General features: G+C 35.6%; 1 protein-coding gene across 5 annotated transcripts in view; it reads right to left on the bottom strand.

Moving 5' to 3' along the window:
• Positions 1-4,092: 4,092 nt before the first annotated feature.
• The window catches only part of SCAF11 (SR-related CTD associated factor 11), a 66,261-nt gene continuing 48,281 nt past the window's right edge, over positions 4,093-22,072 (bottom strand). For 3 of the 5 annotated variants that reach the window (XM_058558446.1, XM_058558448.1, XM_058558443.1), the window contains 9 exons: positions 17,140-17,198; positions 16,864-16,973; positions 15,761-15,862; positions 13,368-13,474; positions 9,987-12,695; positions 8,885-9,228; positions 7,657-7,875; positions 7,176-7,295; positions 4,093-6,917 (listed from right to left, as the gene is read on the bottom strand). In XM_058558446.1, coding sequence (XP_058414429.1) covers positions 6,771-6,917; positions 7,176-7,295; positions 7,657-7,875; positions 8,885-9,228; positions 9,987-12,695; positions 13,368-13,474; positions 15,761-15,862; positions 16,864-16,973; positions 17,140-17,198 — 3,917 coding nt within the window. In that variant the 3' untranslated portion in view covers positions 4,093-6,770. The remainder of the gene's footprint in view (positions 6,918-7,175; positions 7,296-7,656; positions 7,876-8,884; positions 9,229-9,986; positions 12,696-13,367; positions 13,475-15,760; positions 15,863-16,863; positions 16,974-17,139; positions 17,199-22,072) is intronic. The other 2 variants (XM_058558447.1, XM_058558449.1) reach the window with 2 other exon arrangements.

The raw sequence follows: 22,072 nt of genomic DNA, 5'->3' as shown, positions 1-22,072 counted from the left end.
TCTCTGCAAGCTTCAAAGCCAAGCCCCTTACACCACACGTAGATTAGCTTCTCTAGTGCGCAGAGGGTTGGAGGGAATATGCTCAAGCTAGTTATAGTTTGGGAAGTCCACTTCCTTATGATTAAAGGGTTTCTCAGCCCATGAAACCAGTGGGTGCTGGCTCCTTACAGACTGGCACCCATCAGCTACCAGAGGCAGCTGAGCTCCTCCCTGGGGGCTGTGTGGGGAGCTATTAGAGGCCTGTCACAGCCAGCTGCTCAGGCTGAGACAGCGGGCCAGTTCCAGAGTGAGCAGTTGGCAGCTCTCAAGCCCCTTCCTCTACCCTCACGCCCCAAGCAATGAGGACTTCCATTTTTAAAACATGTTTTTTCTGATCATACAACTCTCATTCACTGTAGGAAACTTGGAAGCCAAAGGAAAAAAAATCCTCTGCTAGCCAGAAATAACTCCTATTAATAATTTGTATTTTTTGGTCTTTTAAAAAAAATGAAATTGGAGTATTGTATATAGTTTGTGTCCTATTTTTTCTCCATTTAATATTAATCCATTTTTTTCCCTGAAAACATTTAAAATAGCTGCAAAATACCTTCACACGAATGAATCTTAGTTTAACCACACCCCTTCAATTTTCTATTAAAAACACCAGAAAGGACTATGTGGACCAGTATGTTTATATCATTATGGAAAGAGTATATAGCCCTTTTAAGACTCCTAATGCTAATTTTCAAATTGCCTTTCAGAAAAATTGTACAAATTTACATTCCCACCAGTACTGAGTTTCCTCATGGCACTCTTGCCAGAATTAAAAATGTTCTTACCAGTTTGGTAAGATTTATAACTAAACTGTAAGGTCGAACAGTTTTTCATGTTTATTAACCACTTCTATTGAGCCATTGAAAGATTCCGAGCAGAACAATCTTTTAATATGCGTATCTGATCGTGTCAAACACCTCTTGCTTAAAAGCTTCAAAAGCTTTTCTTTGCATAACATATAGCCTTAAAAACTCTCCACTAATCTTCATTCCGGCCATTCTAGGCTTCGAGTTGCCATGCTTTCTGGCCTCAGACCTTTTGCACCTGCTATTCCCTCTGCTAGCTCTTTTCTCTTTGCCTAGTTCTTAGTCATCTTCTAGCTCATGTCACCTCTCCCAGGGACTCCCACTGACCACTCTTAGGTCCTATTATTCTATCATGGCTTCGTGGAACACCTTGTAGTCCTCCCCGCTGTAGCCTGCATCAGTTATATAAACAGATAGCTGGTTTTTTCCACCATATTATATAGCTCCGTGAGGGCAGGAACATATTGTTTTGCTCACTCTTCCCTGTGTGGTAACACACACAGGCTGGCACTATACATTGAATAAATGATGTAGAATAATATGACCAACGCTGTCGCTATTGATTAGTCTGCAGTGTCTAAAACGAACTGGTGTGTATAGAATCTAAATAATAATTTGAGACTATTAAAAGAGGTCAGATGGTAACTGCTGGGAACTAAACAATTTAGATTTTATTGCAAAGATTTGATACAGAGGACAGCAGTTGTTTTGAGAGCATGGAGATGGGGTGAGAAGAGTGACAAATTCATGAACAATAGCTTCGAGATTAGTTTAATACCTCCAACATAGGAAACATGGGAGTGCTATTAAAAAGGCAAAAATGAAGAGGCCTAATTAGACACAGGATAAATATCCCTCCTCAAGCCTTCTTCCTCACACGCAAAGTCATTTGTGTCCTCTTCCATGCTCTCACTATACTCACTTTTTACTTCAGCCATTACTCCCATGTATTATGCAAATGTTAGTTTGCATCTCTGAGCTCAATGTAACACCCCAGTCAAGCAATGACTTTTGGCATCTACCAACTCTAGATCTGAATCCTGGCTCTATCAACTAAGTGGCTGTGTAAATATGTAACTCAGTTAATGCTTTATGCATCTCAATTTTCTCATCAGAACAAAGATAATTATTAGAATTGGTTTTATAGATTAAAAGAGGTAACACATAAAATGCCTGGCACATATTCCCAGCTTAATATGATATTACTGTACTATTCTTTTAGAAGACTGTGGTATGATCAAACCTGATAATATGTGAAGAATCCAAGATTCTTGACACATAGTAGGTGTGCATTGTTTAATGAAATTAATGTTCATTAAAACCTTATAAACAAGAACAATTTTATATGCTCAATCACAATATCAAAGGTGGAATTAAAGGTAAGGTAAACTATAAGTTCAGGAACTGTGGTGGGACTATAAATTAGTATACTCCTTTCAGAGAGCAACTTGGCAGTATCTATCTAAATAAAAAATGTGCATATCCTGAAATTCAACGTAACCTTGTATACAAAAAGAGAAGTTCACAGAGATAAGTCACAAAGGGTTTTCATTAAAAGTTTCTAATAGCCATAACTTGCACATAACTTAAATGTCAGTCAATGGAGGAACACAATATAGCTATTATAAAATGGAACATGGACATCAGAATACATCTTCAATGTATTAAGGGGACTAGAGATACAAGACAGGTTTACAGAATATAATTCATGTGCTGGGTAAAAGGATCTGTGAAACCCACTATTTTCCTGGAAACTTAAAAAGCATTTTTGTAAATACACTGAAGAGGGCCGGCCCCATGGCTTAGCGGTTAGGTGCACGTGCTCCGCTGCTGGCGGCCCGGGTTCGGATCCCGGGCGCGCACCGACGCACCGCTTCTCCGGCCATGCTGAGGCCGCGTCCCACGTGCAGCAGCTAGAGGGATGTGCACCTATGACATACAGCTATCTACTGGGGCTTTGGGGGGAAAATAAATAAATAAATAAAATCTTTAAATACACTGAAGAGTTTGGAAAGATCAACAGAACTTTCTGATGGTTCTCTCCGGATGGAAAAATCAGTTTAGGAAAATGATGGAGTTTTACACTAAATTAAATTAAAAAAACATATATCAAGTGTACATTTAAAAATTTATTATGGGGAAATAAAAACTGATTGACCAAGATATTCTACTTCTTGGAATTAACTCCCCAAAACAATCTGAAATGGGTACAATTTATGTATAGATATTTACGTCAGTCTTACATTAGTACAACTTATATTTTACTAATTTACTTATTTATAGTAGTAAAAACAACTAAATACCCAACAGTAGAGAACTAAGTCATGGTACATCCATGTATTGGAACACTATATAGCCATTTAAAAACCATGCTGTAGAATAATTTTTATTAAAATGGAAACTCAATACTTCAAGGGAAAAGGATAAATTACAACAGTTATGTGCAGTGTGATCAGTGTTAACAGTTGTTACTTTTTTTTTTTTTTGCAAGGAAGACCGGCCCTGAGCTAACATCTGCCAATCCTCCTCTTTTTTGCTGAGGAAGACTGGCCCTGGGCTAACATCTGTGCCCATCTTCTTCTACTTTATATGGGACCCCCGCCACACCATGGCTTGCCAAGCAGTGCGTAGGTGCGCACCTGGGATCCGAACCGGCGAACCCGGGCCGCCGCAGCAGAGTGCGAGCACTTAGCCGCTTGCACCACCAGGCCGGCCCCAACAGTTGTTACCTTTAAATGGTAGGATTACAGGTGATTTTTCTCCTTTTGTTTTTTGGTTTCTTCCCCTTTTTGCGATCTTTTTTATTGACTAAAGTTTTTCTAATTTCCTAGGATGATTATGTAAATTAGGAAAAAATGCTATTAAAATATAGTCACACACAGTTTAACGATGTTTCAGTCAATGACCGACTGCATACATGATGGTGGTGCCATAAGATTAGTACCACATAGCCCAGGAGTATAGTAGGCTATTCCATCTAGGTTTGTGTAAGTACACTCTGTGATGTTCACACAACTACGAAATCACCTAACGATGCATTTCTCAGAACGTATCCGTTGTTAAGCGACGCGTGACTGTATGCCAAGCTAACTCTAGGCTTGCTTTACAGCTTGGACATTAATGTAACCACGATGCTAGTTACTTTGGTACAAATCCAAGAAATACTTCAATACTTCAATGTTTGGAAAGAGTTATAATGAAGTAAAAGTCACCATTTCCCAGGAATCCTAATAATAAAATGTTAAAGACACTATTTTGTTTATCAAAAGAATTTATTAGAAAATATTACATACTACATATCTGTTTAAGAGTATTGTTTCAGTAGACAGCACTCCATCCTCACACTGCAAACAAGGTCTCATGGATCATGGGGCAACCACTGTGATTCTGAACCTACATCTGTTGATGGAACATTTGAGCAGTACACACTGTGGCCATTTAAAGGAAGATAATGGAGAAAATGTGGTAATTACCAGAAAAAAAAAATCAAATGTTTGGAATGTTAAAATAATAAGTAACTATTTTTAGTCTCAAAATTCTAGGCATCACTATAGCCTAAAAACATCAGTCAATGTGACTAGTAAGTTAAAGGGACCGGGGTTTCAAAGGTCAAGTTAACACTGAATCTTCATAAAGAACAAGAGAAATCTGTAACCCCACAAAATGTTTTTAAGTTTGTGCACATGCAAAATTAATGTAAATTTCTGAAAAAAGCAAAAATGGGGAATGTTAAAACAATGTAACTTTTTTTAACATAAAGCATGCACTTTCTAATACATTCTTAAATATTTCAAAGTTTCAAAAGTTTGAATTCTAATCCAGTAACATTCTTCATTAGCTATGTTAAATGCAGTCTAATCAGTACCCCAACCAGATATGGAATACACACTTGTTATTTTCAAGAAAAGTGGAAATAATTCATGGCACTGCTAACCAAAGATGTGAGACTTTAACTCTTGACCACACCACTTTTTTTCTTTAAAACTTTTAAACGTTTGCAAAAACTAAATGGTATAAAGCAAATTTTAAAATGTCACCAAACTCCCAAATGTCACTGCAAGAAAATGTAGGAAAAGTATGCATTGTGTGATTAATCAGTTTAGGCAATCTGCTACAAAATTTTCAAAGTGGTAACTAGCTTTAATTCAAAATAGATTTGAAGTTCATACAATTGTTTCTAGAGTTCAAAACTGAAACAAATGAGGTGTGCATTGATATTTAAAACACTGTCTTAATATTTATTAGAAGAAATATACTTCCAAACTTCTTTCTCCATCATAATCTAAACACAAACTTTAATTAAAAATATATAGAAATCAGCAGAATACCATATTACAAATGCCCAGAAATGCAGAATAAAGATCAAAAACTGCTTGGAAATATTTCTAACACTTTTTGGGATTACACTCATAATCTAATAAAGATTATGAACTAGCAGAATCATTATTGGGGCCAACATTTCAAAATACTTTGCCTATCAAAGCTAGCACCAGGAAAGTATTATGCACATACAATTGAGCAACAGATAATCTTTACTTCAGAAAAGCACAGTTCTACAGAGTATTGCTCTTGCTAGTTTAGCTAGTAAAAGGGTCAGTCTGTCTCACTGAGGCCTATATCTATCGTTGAGCCATTAACATCTTATCTGAATAGCTTTCCAGTTATTTGGTATCTACTGAAAATTGTTACTGGAATGAAACACAGTTTATCATGGAGATAATCCATTTTTTCCTCCAAGATGCCAATTAAAATAATGGCACCATGACATTTTTAACTTACCTTTTACAAAAATTAACATATTCTAGTATTTAAAAAAAACAACCAAATCCCTAGTCCCTGAAAGCCTGACCAAGATTCCATTATTTAATTTTCTCCCTTTCCAAAACACAGGTTTTAATGTCTAGAATTTTGCAACATGGTTAATGGCCATTATATGGTCACCAAATTAACACTATTAACTGTAAAGCATTCAGAGATTTCACAAGAGTGAAAAGAATTTCATTAGTGATTAGATAGATGAGCAACAAGCTGAGAGCCACTGAAGTGAGTCTCATGATTCTACCCTAGTTCTAAGGAAGGGAGGGTCACCACTTAACAGTAATTCTCCAGCTAGCACAAATAATTTGACACCTCTGATAGGTAGAAAGTTATTAGGAAAGAACGTTAATTTTCACAAAGTCAACAGGTTTTCCAAACTGGTCTAACCTCAACAAAGAGTTTAGGCTGCCAAAGTTGTAAACCTAGCAAATCAAACTGCTTCATCTCAATTGGGGGAAAAAAGGCACAAAAGAAAAACAAGCAGCATAACCTTTATTTGGTGATACAACAGGTGAACAGTGTTCAAAGTTTTGAACACTGAATTTGACTCGTGATAATTTGTTTTCTATCTAAACAATTTATTCAGATGTGTGCTTTAAAAATACACATTAGGAACCCTGCAATTGGTATGTTCTGTTATTAGAAATATTTTTCATGGTAATACATTATTTAACTTTCTATAATTAGAGAGAAAAATCATAAAGATCATACTTTATTTTTAGCCTGACAGAATAAATGTATTTTATATATATATATATATCTTCCAAACCAGTGCACTTAGAAGTTTCTAATTTATGCACTTCATTGTTCAAAGCAAAAAGCTGTACATCTTTCAGTATCCACACTGTAACACAGTCGTAGTAAAAACGCACATTCCTTTAACCCTTTACTTTCCCTAGGATTTTCTTTCATTTGGGAGGGGGGGGAAATGATATAGAAGTTGCAGTGCAGAACTATATTTATTTAGAACAAAACATTATATCCTACATTAAAAAAAATAATTTTATCAAAACCAAATTTCAATCACAGTTATGTATGATTTTTAGTTAAAGGTACATGTTGAAATTGCACTTTGCAGATATCTTGATAGTGTCTTTTACGGTGCTCCCCATTTCAGCCTATGTTTTTTTCAGTAGAAACAGGTTCTTCCAGAGTTTTCTTTTGGCTTCCCTTCCGTGAATACTTGTATTTGTCTACATAAGCTTTAACCAGATTTGCCACTTTAGTAGAATTTACTTCTCCACTCTTACTATGACAAACCTATGAAAAAAGGAGGGGAAATATTTTTTTCATACTTAAAGAGATTAAAGCAAAATGGAAAGCTTTGTGAACAACACACAACCTCCAAGAGGTAACTAGACATTTCCACGTTTCATATCTCATATGAACTTATTCAAAACATAAAAAAACAGACAAGAACCTAGCTTTTATTATTTTAATTAGACTTAAGCATTCCTTTATTAAAATAGAGATGGTTCAAAACAATATGTCCATAACTCCACAAAAGCTATAACTTACTTTATCTACTGCTTTCCGTACAATCTCTTTATATTCTTCCTTGGTGATATCTTTATTTTGGTAAAATGGCTTAATGGCCAATTTTACCTCCTGTGCTGCTTTTTCTTGAATTTGCAATTTCTGATAAGAGGAAAATGTATAATTATTACTTGCCCAATCACATACTTTCAAAAAATTTCTTTAAAAATATGAAATTAAAAACACTGTGCATTTACATTATTGCAAGGAACTTCAAATATTAGTGTCAGAAATACAAAATAGTTATTTACTAACACACATAACAAACATTTCTAAAAATAACTATGAAATATTACCAGTAACTCACTGGGCATCAACATATCTAGAAAGAACACTTCAAATAATGTTGGAATTTAAGACTATCAACAATAAATTCCCTTCACCACTTATACAATAGAAAGCTGTTATTTTTTCATCTTTATCATATACAGAATATGTAGGTTGCTCTCAACCTTGAACTTGCCTTGTCTGTCTTCGAGCTATCTGCGCTGGCTTCCACTGTAACACTTACTTTGCTTTCTGCCAATTTTACAGCAGCATTAGAGGCTTTGTTGTGACTTGATGAAGAAGTATTACCAGAACTTGGTCCCTGAACTGTTCCCATATTTCCTGGGGCTGCTGTTGGAGCAGGCAAGACTGGTGTACTCATGTTATTACTTACATGAGAAGCACTAGGAATACCCTGTTTTAAAGAGTTATCAGTTAATAAATTACTTGTATTCAACAGAAGTCTTTCAGTCACTATTAGAAATAACATTAAAAAATTTCAAGCAGTTCAACCTTAGTACTTAAGAAAGAAATGCATATGTCAGTCTTTCATGTCTAAAAGACTCTGACGAAAAATGAGTATAACATTTTTAAACACAGCCCTATTTAAATATGTCAAGATGACATTTAAATTATATATGTGCACTGTAATATTCTGACAGCAACACTAAAAACAAGAAGAAGAAGAATAGCATTTAAAAAATAGTATCTTTCCTGCAAGGTTTTTTATGAAAATTAACTAAAGTAAGTGCCCCCACTTTAAAGATGGGAGAAAATGAGGCAGTGAAGTCAAATGGCCTGCAGTGAGTTGATAGGAGAAAAAGATCTAAGATCTCAAATTCTGGAATCTCATTCCCCTGCTCTTCCAATTACATCTTCCTGTCAGGATCCTAGAATTTCTGAAATGTACACATAAGGCTATAAGCAACACAATGTTTACAAATTATTATGCAAATTTTCTATATGGCTCAGTTTTATCTGCCATTTGTCTGAACAAGACAATATAAGCTTCATCACAGTACTTTATCACAAGTTCCTATCACCTAAAAAGTCCAACAAATCAGGGAAAAATTTTCAAGTGCCCACAATTGGATTCTAGTTCGGCTCATAATTTGGTCTTCTCAATCTGACAAAAAAAATCTGTCTGGATATCAACAACAGCATATATGTAGCTTAGATTTGATAATATGCATTCAATTCATTTTCTTATTTAGGGATTGAGAGGTTTAGGGAAGGACAGTGAAAGAGGGGTTATGAAGGTTCACCATAAACCTAATCAAATAAACAATTGTTTTTGGATGCCAGGAACCTCGTCCCCCTCCCACTCACCCCTGCCCCCAGAAGCCCTTTCTTGAACATCTATCCCTAATAGTTAAATGTCTACAATGGCCATGTTGATTAAACTTGAGTTGCTAAAAACATACCTGCAATTGGTTTCCATCTGGCTGTGAAGCAATGTAGTTGACTTGGGATGGTGGGGGAGGGGGTGGTGGTGGTGGCAGTCCCTGAGTTACACTGGTAGGAGCAGCTACCGGCATGAGAGGCACTCCCGTGTGCAGATGCAAGGGTAGCTGAGGATGAATGTTAAATGGATTACGTTGGATGTTCATCAAAGGAGCATGAACACCCACTGGATATGGGAAGATGTTCATAGGCTGGTGTTGTGCATTCATTTGTTGCTGCATTACATTCATTTGTGGTTGCATCATATTTATAGGTAGCTGAGAACCATCACTTTGTTGGTTTGTTTGGTCTTTAAGGTTAGAATCTAACAAAAGAAAAAAGGCTTGTGAAAAAAATCATGTTACAAATTTCTTTAGATAGAGAAGTAAAGAACCACGGGTTATAGTAAAATTAACAAGACTCAAAACACCTAAACCCATCTCCAATTATTTAGTTTAATCCTGTCATTTTTAAATAGTGTGGGCTGATTTTGTAACTAAAAGAAAACATTTAACTAAACTTATTTTTAACAATAAGTTCACATAACATCCGTCAACATTAGCAAAGAATCAGTAGCTCAAGAAACTTACTGACTAAAGAAATAATCATATAAAATTTAATGAGGTCACTAAATTAGAAGTAAGGTTAATTAATTTTTTTATCGTCAATAGTTTTTTTCTTGCAATGTTCTTAACAAAAGCCAAGGAAAGATAAATCTTTATTAGAAGACTGACTTATTTATATGAGAACAATGATCAAAATAAGTCAAGTGCACACATCTGAAACAAATGAAAAAGAAGTTAAATCCTGCATAGGAACATCCCAAATTCTTCTACTGCAGCAAACTGTATATAAAATATTTACGTCTTTGGCAAAGTTTGGGGAAGGGGTGGGGTGAAAAAAAATAAATACTGATGTGTGTATATATTTATATAATGCAAAGTGACTTGTAAACAACTAGGATTCAATTTAACATTACTAAACTATAAATAGGGATTATTTCAATTCATTCAAATAAGGTATTAAATTTGAAATCTCTTTCCACAAATAAAACAGTGTTAAAAAAGAAATAGAATATCTTACCCTGTTCAGTTGTTTCCTCTTCTTGTCTCATCCATCCGGACGACTGTGGACCTGAAGAATTCCTCCCTCGTCGTGAATAATAGTTTTGGACATCTGCTGGTAGAGTCTTTCTCACAGCCCAACTAGAAGCAGATGTCCACCCTGATCTATCTGCCGGTGTATCAAATGAGAACTCTTGCTCACTCTTGCGTTTATAGGGTTGCTGTTCCACAAACTTGAAAGACTCATTCCCTGAACTATTTGAATTCCCTGAGAGGGGTTTTCGGTTTTGCCACCGATTTTCGTTTTGATCTGTATAGGCAAAACTGCCTCTGTAAGTGCCTCTGCCACGGTGACCTCTACCACGGTTAGACATCCAACCTGAACCAAGGTTTTTATTCCAAGAATTCCCTGAATTTTCATTTCTATTTTCTTCCCAATGAGAATCTTTTGACTTTTCTGGATTTCTGGTCCTTGGATCAGGTCCAGAATTTATTTTTTCTGTTACCCAAGTGGGACAGTCATTTCTATGTTTGTCAGCAGAATTTGGATCATCAGCATCTGGACTGATGTCAGTTTTTTCCTTCCTTGTATTTTCATTCTGTTTCTCAGGGTCATTCTTTCTGTACCGATCATTTCCCCGTGGACATCTCCAACCATCATTTGTCCATCTTTCCTTCCACCGAGGAGAGTAACTATCTCTGTCATTTCTACCAAATGATGAACTCTTGCTTTTTGTTCTAGATCTTGATGGTGACCTAGAACGAGATTTGGACCTAGACCACCTTCTGGTTCTCCTTTCTCTATCTCGATCTCTCCTCGGCCCATCTCTATCACTTTCTCTTTCTCTGCTCCGGGACCTGGATTTTTCCCTTGGGGAGGAATCTTTCACTCTTGACTGAGATGTTCTGTTCTCTCTAGAAGAGTCTCTTTTTGGGGAGAGTGATTCAGATCTTTTGCCTTCCCTAGTGCTATCTCTTTTTGGAGATCGAGACTGAGATCCCCTCCGTTCTCTAGTAATATCCTTTTTGGGAGACTGAGAACGAGATTTTCTCCGTCCTCTTGCAGATTCTTTCTTGGGAGATGGTGATCGAGACTTCTTGCTTTCTTTTCCAGTTTCTCTTTTGGGAGACGGAGACTGAGACCGCTTCTTTTCTCGTGCAGTGTCTTTGTTGGGAGACCAAGTTGTAGATGGGGAATGAAATCTAGATTTTCGAGTACGAGGCTTTTTGGCTTTATCCATCATATCTATTGGGCTTTCAGATGGTTGAGATACAGTTTCAACCTTTTCATTTGTGGGATCAGAAGATGACATGTTATTTTGAGAACTGTGCTCCACAGAATCTTCATTCAATTGTTTAGCATCAGCATTTACAGACGGTTCAATTTCAGATTCATTCTGGTCACTGCAAAATGAATCACATTCCATAGGTATCATTTCGTTATTGTCCTCACTAAAATGCTTCTCAATCTGTTCAATGTATATATTAGGCAATTCTGTAGATCTGGGATATTCAATCAGAGATTCAGTCTTTTCTTCTAAAGATCTGTCTAATTTTGCATTATTTTCTAATAAATTATTTTCAGAGTCTTGAATGCTCTTGAAATTTTTATCCCCTGAAGTATCATGCATTGCAATTATTTTTGCATCTTCAGTTTCAACATGCCCAAGCAACTGAACCTCTGAGCTCTCAATAGATTTTTTGTCCCCTGTTTGTATAATTTCACCCTCAGAAGATTCCACTTTGGGGCTGTCTACAAGCTGCTCTGTTTTTACTGTAGAATCTTCATGATCAATATTTTCTACTACAGGACTCTCTATAACTTTTTCTTCATTAACCACTGATTCTGCATTCTCAGGCAACTCACCCAGGCTTGGTACAGGTTGCTGTACTTCAATTTCAGATGCTGAACATGTCAGAAGATCATTTGGAGGATGATCTGTACATATATCTGCTTTTACCTCTGATTCTGAAGGTCCAGATATTTGGTCTTGATTTTCCAATGGATCACCTCCTTTTTCAGAAATATTTTTAGAAATCTCACTTTCTAAACACAAAACATTAGCCTCTATACCTGTATTCTCAATTTTTTGAATGTTCTCCTCCTCTCCAACTAGCACAGGAGGATCTTGGGCACAAGACTCAGAATATGAAGATTTCACTCGTTCTTCTGTACCATGGTTCTCAGTATGTTCCTCACTTTCTTCTCTTTGCTCACTACAACTTCTCAAGCCATTAGCAGACTCACTGTCTACATCTATCTGCACAGTACAAGTGTTACTACTTTCTATATCTGATTGGTGCTCTTTCTCTAACACAGGTGGTGTGTCAGATTCTGCTGTTTCTTCATCTATGGAATCACTGGAAGATGATTTTTCAGGGGGAGGTACAGAGCTCCGAAGTTTCTTTTTCAGTAAAGGTGGTTTTCTTCCTCTTCTTATAGACTTCCGTTTTGGAGCCTGTCTTGTTTGCTTTTCCGACTCAGCTGAAGAGGAAACACTTACAGATGGATTGCTGTTATCTGGGATATCACACCCAGAATTATCAGATACTGGGGATCTCTGAGACTGACTGACTGTTTCAGCTCTCGTGTTACGTGTAGATCTCCTTGTAGGAGTTGTTGCTGCAGGTTTTCGTCTTGATCCTCTGGTGTTTGATGCACCAGAAGTTTGTTTCTTCTCCTCTCCTTCTTGAGTATGTGCTAATGCATATCCCTTGCAAGAAGTACCTAGTAATATATTTTTTAAAAAAAGTAAAAAGTAAGTATACATTTCAATAAATGATAATAGTTTGGCTTCAGCTTATTTTAGCATAAAACAGACATCTATAACAGCGTGAAATCAAATATACTTATGAACCAAATTATAAATAAATGCATAGCTACTAACATCGGAGTAATATCAGGTATTGATTAGCTTCTTTTAATGCTACTGAAATGAGTTATCACAAGATTTGAATCCATGTGAGCAATTTTATAGGGAAAAAAAACAAAAGAAAATATGTTTGGTCTGATAACTGCCATTTGCTTTATGAATTAGTATTACTAGGCAAAAAGCAAGAGAAAACAAGTTATCCACAAATAGATAAAGACACAAACTATTATTCATAGTAAACAGGAGATGTTACTTCAAAAGATCTATGGATTAAACACTGAAGCCCTGAACAGAAGGGAGACTTCTAATCAATCAGTTCCTCAAAGACTTGTAATTTCTTCAAAAAAGGGATTTTCTAGTTGGAACAATTTTAAAGTCAAGTCACCATCCAAATATTTACAGAAATATCTAGGACTTACTGATTTATACCTTATTTTACAGCTCTTCTAAGTCATCAACACTCACTTTTTATGAGATTGAAAGAAGTTAATTTTTTAAAAACTAGAAAAACATTTCACAAACTTTACCAAAATTTTCTGAAGATATGGTACTTGTTGGAAAAATAGCTCTTGGCAACATTGAAGAGATGAGAGGAAGGACTTCTGTTTCAATATTCCAGGGTAGAAAATCAATTCTGAAAATTCAAAACAAAATAAGGACATTTTTGTTCCAATAGTTTAAAAATTTAAACCAGCAATTTAAAATTATTAATTTTCCAAATCAGGTAGCAACATTAAAATACAGCACACTTAAATTATTTTTTGCCCAAACAGCTAAAAATGTACACTCAAGGTTACTCATTGTTCAAAGATGGCTTCCAATTGGCTGCAAAGAAAAAACCTTAAAAAGTATGTTTTTCTGATAAATGGCAAAGGGAGATCAAGGGCAACTTAATATATAATAGCTGTTTCTCTTTTAAATAATTTAACGTAGTATTTTATCAAGAATTTTTTTAGTTTTTGTTCTTTGTCATTCTAAAACTTTAACCCGGAGAATAAAATGCACAGATACATAAAACGCACAAATAAAATGCAAAGATTTTATTTGCATAAGTGTATGGTTTCATGACTTTTGAGCAATATATATATCTGTGTAATCACCACCCCAAGCAAGAAATAGAACAGTTCTACCACCCCAGAAAGCACCTTCATGCCCCTTGTACCCCCTCTCTTTCCAGGCAACCAAAGAGATAATTTAGTTGAATTAATCAAATCAAGGTTTTAAGGAAATTAGCAAGGTCAAAGGGAAATCAGTTAATAAATTTTATTTATTTATGAACAAATAAAAATTTAACAAAGTGGAAATAGAACTTCTATTACTTGAATTTTGAAGCATATCATAGATAGTATCACATTTGTTAGATTTCTTTGTTTTATAGCAGGTATCAAGGCCAAAAACATCAAAATAAGTACTTTTTTTTTTGGTGAGAAAGATTAGCCCTGAGCTAACATCTGCTGCCAATCCTCCTCTTTTTGCTAAGGAAGATTGGTCCTGGGCTAACATCTGTGTCCATCTTTCTCTATTTTATATGTGGGACACCTGCCACAGCATGGCTTGATAATGGGTGTGTAGGTCCGCGCCTGGGATACAAACCTGCGAACCCTGGGCTGCTAAAGCGGAGCGTGCAAACTTAACCACTGTGCCACTGGGCCGGCCCCATAAATACTTTTTTAGAAAGAAAAAAAAGAACTGATTTCTATTGCTATATTATATTCTAAAATTCCTCAACCTAAGGATGATGGCTCTTCAAAGTTTCCAGTGTCCCTATGGACCTGCTAAGACTCAAAAGTTTCTGCATCCAAACCCAATCCACTCTCAGCTGCTTCTTTCTCTGAGTCATATTTGTTCAGTTCAGGTCTCCTAACAAGACCATCCCATCCAGTATAAGGTGAGATTCTGGGGTAGGAGGAGAGAAGTCTGAAGAACAATGTGCAACTTGTACATATACAAAAATATATAACTCTAAGAAAAGGTTTCATGTTACACATATCTGGACTTCCTAATTTTACTTCTATTTATGTCCCATTGTCATTCCTAGAGGGTGAAGGTCCTATGCAGAACTATATCACAGTGATGTATAAAATAAACTTACAACATGTTACAGGAATGAATATAAAACTCAGACACGACCTTGATCTTTACATAGGAGCTTAATTTAAGTACATATCATGTACCTAGCAATGTTCTGGGAGCTTTAGGACTTAAACTAAGAAAGAAAGGGCTAGATTATAGAAAGTTATGAATACCAGGGCAGAGTAGGGACTTGATCAAATAGTTATTGAGGGGCCGCCCCGGTGGCGCAAGCAGTTAACTGCGCGCGCTCTGCTGCGCTGGCCCAGGGTTCGCCGGTTTGGATCCCGGGCATGCACCGACGCACTGCTTGTTAAGCCATGCTGTGGCGGTGTCCCATATCAAGTGGAGGAAGATGGGCACAGATGTTAGTCCAGGGCCAGTCTTCCTCAGCAAAAAAAGAGGAGGATTGGCAGATGTTAGCATAGGGCTGATCTTCCTCATAAAAAAAAAAAAAAGTTATTGAGAAGAACATTTTGGAGAGGGGAAATATGATAAAAGCAGTGCTTCAGCTAACAGCACACAAGTAAGATTGGAATGGGGGAAAGAGTAGAGGAAGGATGACAAATCTGAATGCTATTATTAATAATAAATCTCATCATTTAGGTGTTTTACCTTTGAAATGAATCAAATATCTACATTTATTAAACAGAAAAATAAAGGATTCTTTACTTTTTAAGGGGTTTTTTAAACAGCAGTCTTCATTAGGCATTTGAAAAACCAAAATTTAATTTGCACAAAACTTTCTTATAAACATAACTATTGAATAAGATACCTCTGTAGTTAAGTATTAATGATATCTTGTGCTCATGTTAGCATGTAAACACTTTAAGTAAACAGTGTTTTTTACCTTCCAATTCCAGGTAATGTATCAGGAAACCATGACAATTCCAGTTCCTGTCTCTTCTGCCTAATCAATGCACTGATTTCATTGACTTCTATAAATTCTGTACTAAAAGATAAATTTTAGACTTTCATCAGAATTCCAAAAATTTAAGTTTGGAGTAACAACTGGGTTATACCAGGAATAGCAGAAGTTTTTGTACCTAGCATTATAAATCACATTTAAAAGAATAAGAACTTTTTTCTATTTAAAAACTTACAAAATGAACTCATTCCTAAAGTAAGTAAAATTTTTATATTATAAATCAAAATTATATTTATCTGATTCATAAAAATAATGCTTGAATTTCTACCTTAAGTCACAGAATTTCTAAAAAGTCAATTCAGACTAATATCCTTGTTATTGAGAGAAAAAAGCAACACTATCTCTATCCCATGAACCAAAGCTGCAGCAAGCAGTTCTGGCAGAAATTGTAGGCACGACAGTTTCCCATCTGAAACTAAGCATAAGACAAAAGAATACAAAGGAAAGTATGGTTACTGTAACCAAAAATGGGTATAGTTCAGCTTTCAAAAGGCTACTTAGATGTAATTGTTTTCTTTGATACCTTGCCAAGCTCTAAAATTCAATCACACAATCTTAATCTGTCTTGTTCATTCAACCAACTCTTACATGATTTTAAAACTCCAACTTAATCTTCAAATTCCACAAATATCTACTTAGTATCTAAACGCCAGTCACCATGGATTCAAAGATGTCTGGATCTACTCTAAAAGGGTTCTGCTTTATTAGGTGCCACCCCCACAATTTAACAAATAGCCTATTTCTCTATCACATAAAAAGCTTGTGTAGAACAACTTAGTTTATTAATTTTACTAATGAAAGCAAAGCCCACTAGCATAAGCAGTCATTGCATAATCGAGAGGGTCACAAAATAACAGGTTTTCTCTTTGCTTAGAACTGGTTTACTTTCCAAAAAAACACAAAAACAAAAAACAAGGTGGGCTTTCACAGTGTTTGTTGAGCCAGGGTTTAAATTTCTACCAAAGGTTAATTATAATTAAAACATCAAGTATAAAAAGCATAAATTAAAAGGAGAAAATACTAACCAGTAAGCTCTACAGGTAAAAGAAGATTCTCCAGTGTGACTACTAGAAGAAAACATATTGGAGAAAAAATTTCTGAAGCACTGACTTGTACACTGATTTGATCTTCGAGGCTAGAGAAGTAAAAAGAGGTTAGTGAAACAGCAAACAAAAAAACTTCCATAATAGGGAGGGAATAGTTATATTTAAATATTTTGATATACCTGAGGCACTAGAGTTATGTACTAAACAACCATAAATTATTATCTAAGAAAAAGATTTTTCTTTATTTCAACAAACCTTATCTATCTTTATTGTTGCATTTTTCTTTCCTCCTATTTCACTGTATTTAGCATTTCCTGTACAAAGACACAAAAAGACTTGGTTATTTTGTCTTAATTTTATTTTAGAAGGTTGTAAACCAGTACTGATACTGGCATACTGACAAGAGAAACTTAAAATATGTACAAAAGTTGCATTTAAATAATAGTACTTGCATTTATATAATTTTTACAAATGCTAATTTTATCTTATCTTGTTAAGCCACAGATACAAGGTAAGAGGCCACAAAAGAGGAAGTTGGTGAAATATGTAAAACGGCTATGCTTAGAGCATGAGTACTAAAATTCTAGTCAACATTTTCTGGCATCTTATGCAAACTGAAACTACCTTTTGTAACAAAAAGTATATACAAGAAATCAAATTATTTAATATCAATAATGCACTCCCTATGTCCTTTCAAACTATGACCTGAAAAACACGTACTGTTAACTCACCTCAAGTAGGAGCTGACCAGGGAACTGAGGCCATCAGCCCTTGTCAATCATAAATTATCATTTAACCAGTGGTACCAACTTCAAGTAAGTACCTTCCTTCCTCTTCAAACTTTATGATTAGAATTAGGACAAGTAGGAGTGTTTATTAAAACAGCTTTCTGTTATAGCAATGTTTTTGGCTGCATTGCTTATGACTTGTTTTTTGGTTTTACCTGTCCCATCTGGAAATGTATTTCTATGGATACGTACTTCCAGGTTAAGGAAGATAAAGGATAGTTTCTGCTAACCACAAAAATTGTGTTAATCTCTTTATAGATTACTGCTCTTAGTTTTTCTTTACCATCAAGCCTACGTTATTAGTTATCTTTACCTACCAATACATTTGTTGTCTGCAATAAACTGCTGCTGGTACTGTCATTGCTCTCTCCTCAGTCTACAGTGCAAATGACAACTGGTCTTTCAATCTTCAGTCTTGCCTGCCTCACAAAGGGCCTACTGATTTTGTTCAAAATAAATCACCCTAACTTGGAGGCCTGTCTCCTGTTGTTATAAGGCCATATGTATTTGGGGTTTCTTCTGTCAGTCCAGTTGGTAATAGCCTACTTTCTACTTAATAGCATACTAATTCCCTTTTAAGTTACTATACAACAGCTGTTTGGTTTTGTGCTATTATCCATCCTTCACACATGTCCTACCTAGAACTGCAGTAACAAATGTAATTTCAGCAGTGGGGAGAGGGGTGCTCGCTGAGTTCCAGGAACTTATTTTCTTACCCTTCGACGTATATTTAAAAGATGATATCAATTTTTTAAATTGCTTAAAGAAGCCAGGAATAAAAATGCGTGATAGGTACCCAGCCACGTTCTTAGAAATAACTAGTTCCTTCAGCTAGACACACAATTGCTGTGATGTAGCTACAACGTCTTTTATGCCCTAAGGTGCTGAGTCGTTTTCATTCACTCAACACTTAATGAGTATATACTGTTCACGTAGCATACCTTCCCCCTTGGAAGCCTATCTCAGAAAGCCACCATTAGACAAAATGCTCCCTATGGGAAGAACTGTTAGTTTTCTGGTCAATGCTAAGTGTGAAATCTAGTCCAAAAGCTATTTCACATATTTCTGGGTAATTCTCAGGTAATTACTGAGCAGTTACAATAACAATCGCAAAAAGTATTCAATGCTGGTGGATTTGTCTAAATTGTGGTTTCCTAGAGACCATTTCACAAATCTATTCTACTTATCTATCTGCCTTTGGACAGCAGTGATATGCCTTTTCATTTAATTTTTATCAAAGTAATGCAGGTACAAACTCTAAGAAATCAAAGAGCACTTCTAGGCTTATAAAGAAAAACTACAGAAATCCCTACTCTTGATTTCAGCTCCCCAAAAGCACTCATCAAATCCTGTGGCTGTTTCTTCTAATATCTGCCTCTTTATTTCTTAAAAACATGCTTATACTACTCTACCTTGATTTTTTTGATTTCAGATATTTTCTAATGATTTTTTTTTTACTACATAAGACTTTTCTCTTATACCACTGCCCTACCCATCTCCTCTGCTACCTCCACCCTAATGTTCTTTTTGATATATCAACATTTGATATATGCAATATTATATTATTATTATTATATAAACATTATTCACAGATGAACCATGTACTGAATTATGATTACTTACCTTGTACGATTTCTTGCTTTTCCTAGGGTTAATAACTGCTTTGTTTTCTCTTTTCCTATATTATCTATCATTAATTTCGCTAACTCTACAACCAAAGTATGAATCTCAATACACTCAAACATATCAACTCATCCATCAAGTTTGTTGCCTACTGTCTTGGAAATACTCTTCCTTTGTCCTACTCTAATCTGAAATGGTAACTTTCTAAAACCTGCTGTTCAACTGTTATTCTGGGACTGTCCTCTATCATCATCTTGATAATCCCCGTTATCTTTTTCCTGAGTTGTAACATTTTCTGAATCTCACATGTTCCTTCATTTACTTTCTCATTTACTGAAGGATACACATCCCTCCAGTAGAATTCTGAGAAAGGGTGAGTGAGAATGAATTTTTGACCTTTTATGTGTTTGAGAATATCTTTATTCTGCTCTAACACTTGATCGATAGTTTGGCAGGGCACAGAATTTTCTAGGTTAGTAATTATTTTCCCCAGAATTTTCCAGGCATCACTCCACTGCTACATCTGTTGGTGTTGATAACCTTCTTTTATACTTGGTCTGTTTTCTCTAGAAGCTCTTAGGATCTTCTTATTTGCAGAGTTCTAGAATTTCATGAAGAACTTCCTGTAGTTCTTTCCTCTTTTACTAGGTATTAGGTTATTTCTTTATCTGGATACTCACACTCTGCTATTCTGGGAAATTCTCCCTTGTAGTACTTTTCTTGATAACTTTCTGCCTTTTGTTTTATTTTTCCTTTCTGAAATTTTATTATTCAGTATTGAACCTCATGGACTAATACTCTATCATCTCTGACTTTTCATCCCACTTTCTGAGATTTCTCAGCTTACCTTCTATTCTTGTTGAATTTTTAAAATTTCCGCTATAATATTTTTAATTTACCAAAGTTTTCTTTTTGTAGTCTTTTCCTGTTTCATTGATGAAATATTCCTTCTCTTATCTCTGAGGACATTAATTTTTAAGTTGTTCCTTGTTTCCCAGCACAGGGTTTGTTCTATCAGGTTCCTTTTGTCTCCTGTTTTGATCTCTATTATTTTGAAGATTTCCCTCAATTATCTGGGGATCCTTGACTGTTTGTGGGACACTAAAATACTGATTGAAAATGTATGGATGGGTGGTCAGAGCCTTTCAACTAATAGGTTTCACTATAGGGTGATCAAGCAGATCTACTTCATTCAGAGACTCCCAAACGTTAATATCTCTAAGCCTTTTTTCTTAGGCAAGACAGTATCCCAGAAGATGTCTCCTATCTCCCACTTTGGAAACAAGCAAGACTGCCAGTGCTCTGGGAAACGACCATGGGTTGGGAACTAGAGGCCTCAACATTTGACTCTTGACTCTGTTGTTTCCTCTACTCATTTGTGCTAGAGAGTAAGCTTCCAGTCTTTGCCTGGGTAGATTCTTCCCCTACCCTGTTCAGCCAGGAATCTGCAGGATAAACTGCTCCTTTAAAAAATTTATCCAATTCTGGTTTTTGGCACCATCCTGTATCCCTGCCTTCAGAGATAATGGAGGCCTCCAGACCCAAGACTGTCTAAGGTTCTATGGTATGTAAACTGACTTCTTCCTTTTTTAATTGAAGTACAGTTGACATACAATATCCTATTAGTTTCAGGTGTATATCACAGTGATTAGAGACTTATATACATTACAAAATGATTACCACAATAAGTATAGTTACCATCTGTCACCATACAAAGGCGTTACAGTATTACGGACTAAACTCCCTATACTGTACATTATATTCCCCTGACTCATTCATTCTATACTTGGAAGTTTGTAGCTCTTATCCCCTTCACCTGTTTCGCCCAAGCCCCCAACCCCTCCCCTCTCTGGTAACCACCAGTTTGTTTCCAGTATTTATGAGTCTGTTTCTGTTTTATTTGTTTGTTTTTGTTTTTAGATGCCACGTATAAGTGAAATCATATGGTATTTGTCTTTCTCTGTCTGACTTATTTCACTTAGCACTGATCTGATTCTTAACTCCATTCTCCTCATGAAAAGTTTAGGTTTCAGCTTTCTGCTAAGATAGTTAACTATTCACGTTGTACAATCACTTTCAAGCTTCTATTCTGTGGACATCTCTTATCTGCTGTCCTTTCTCTCCAGTTCTCTTGTCTTTGTGGCTTTAAGTTTTTCTTTTCTTTTCATTCCTTTATTGTCATTTTAGTAGAGTTCTGGGAGGGATTAAAGAATTAAACAGGTGCTCAATCTGCTATGCTTAACTGGAAGCTTGTCTTATTTGTCTGAATTCAGCATATTCCAAAACATGTTTCATGAAAATACCTTTTCTACAATACAAACCAGTACAAAAAAGGTAGTGAGCTTAGAGTCCACTACTTGGCAGGCACCCAATTAAAGTTTGATTAATTGATTCCAAAGTTAATAAAGCCATAATTAAATAGATGTAGCACATAGTTAAAGACATACTCCATTAAGAAATGCCTGAAAAGGGGATACTTTTTGTAAACTACATCAATTATAAACTATTAGCACAAATCAAAGATTAATGTTCATTCCAAGAATAAAGTACATAAAGGAGGTTAAAATAAAAAAAGTATGACAACTCAGTTATCTAATATGACTGAAGAATAAAAGTGACATATCCTTAACAACTCTGCCAAAAGACAGTCTGTCTAACTTTTCATAATACTGCTAGTAAGGCAACACCATCTTCATTAAATGAAGAAACTAAATTAAACAGTTTATATACTTTTAGTAGAGTCACAGATGATTTAATGGAAAAACTAATACAAAATC

This window comes from Diceros bicornis, chromosome 17, assembly GCF_020826845.1.
Source record: "Diceros bicornis minor isolate mBicDic1 chromosome 17, mDicBic1.mat.cur, whole genome shotgun sequence".
In the NCBI taxonomy this organism is placed as follows: Eukaryota; Metazoa; Chordata; class Mammalia; order Perissodactyla; family Rhinocerotidae; genus Diceros; species Diceros bicornis.
The sequence above is the reverse complement of the archived record's forward strand: the minus strand, read 5'-3'. Positions and strand labels throughout refer to the sequence as shown.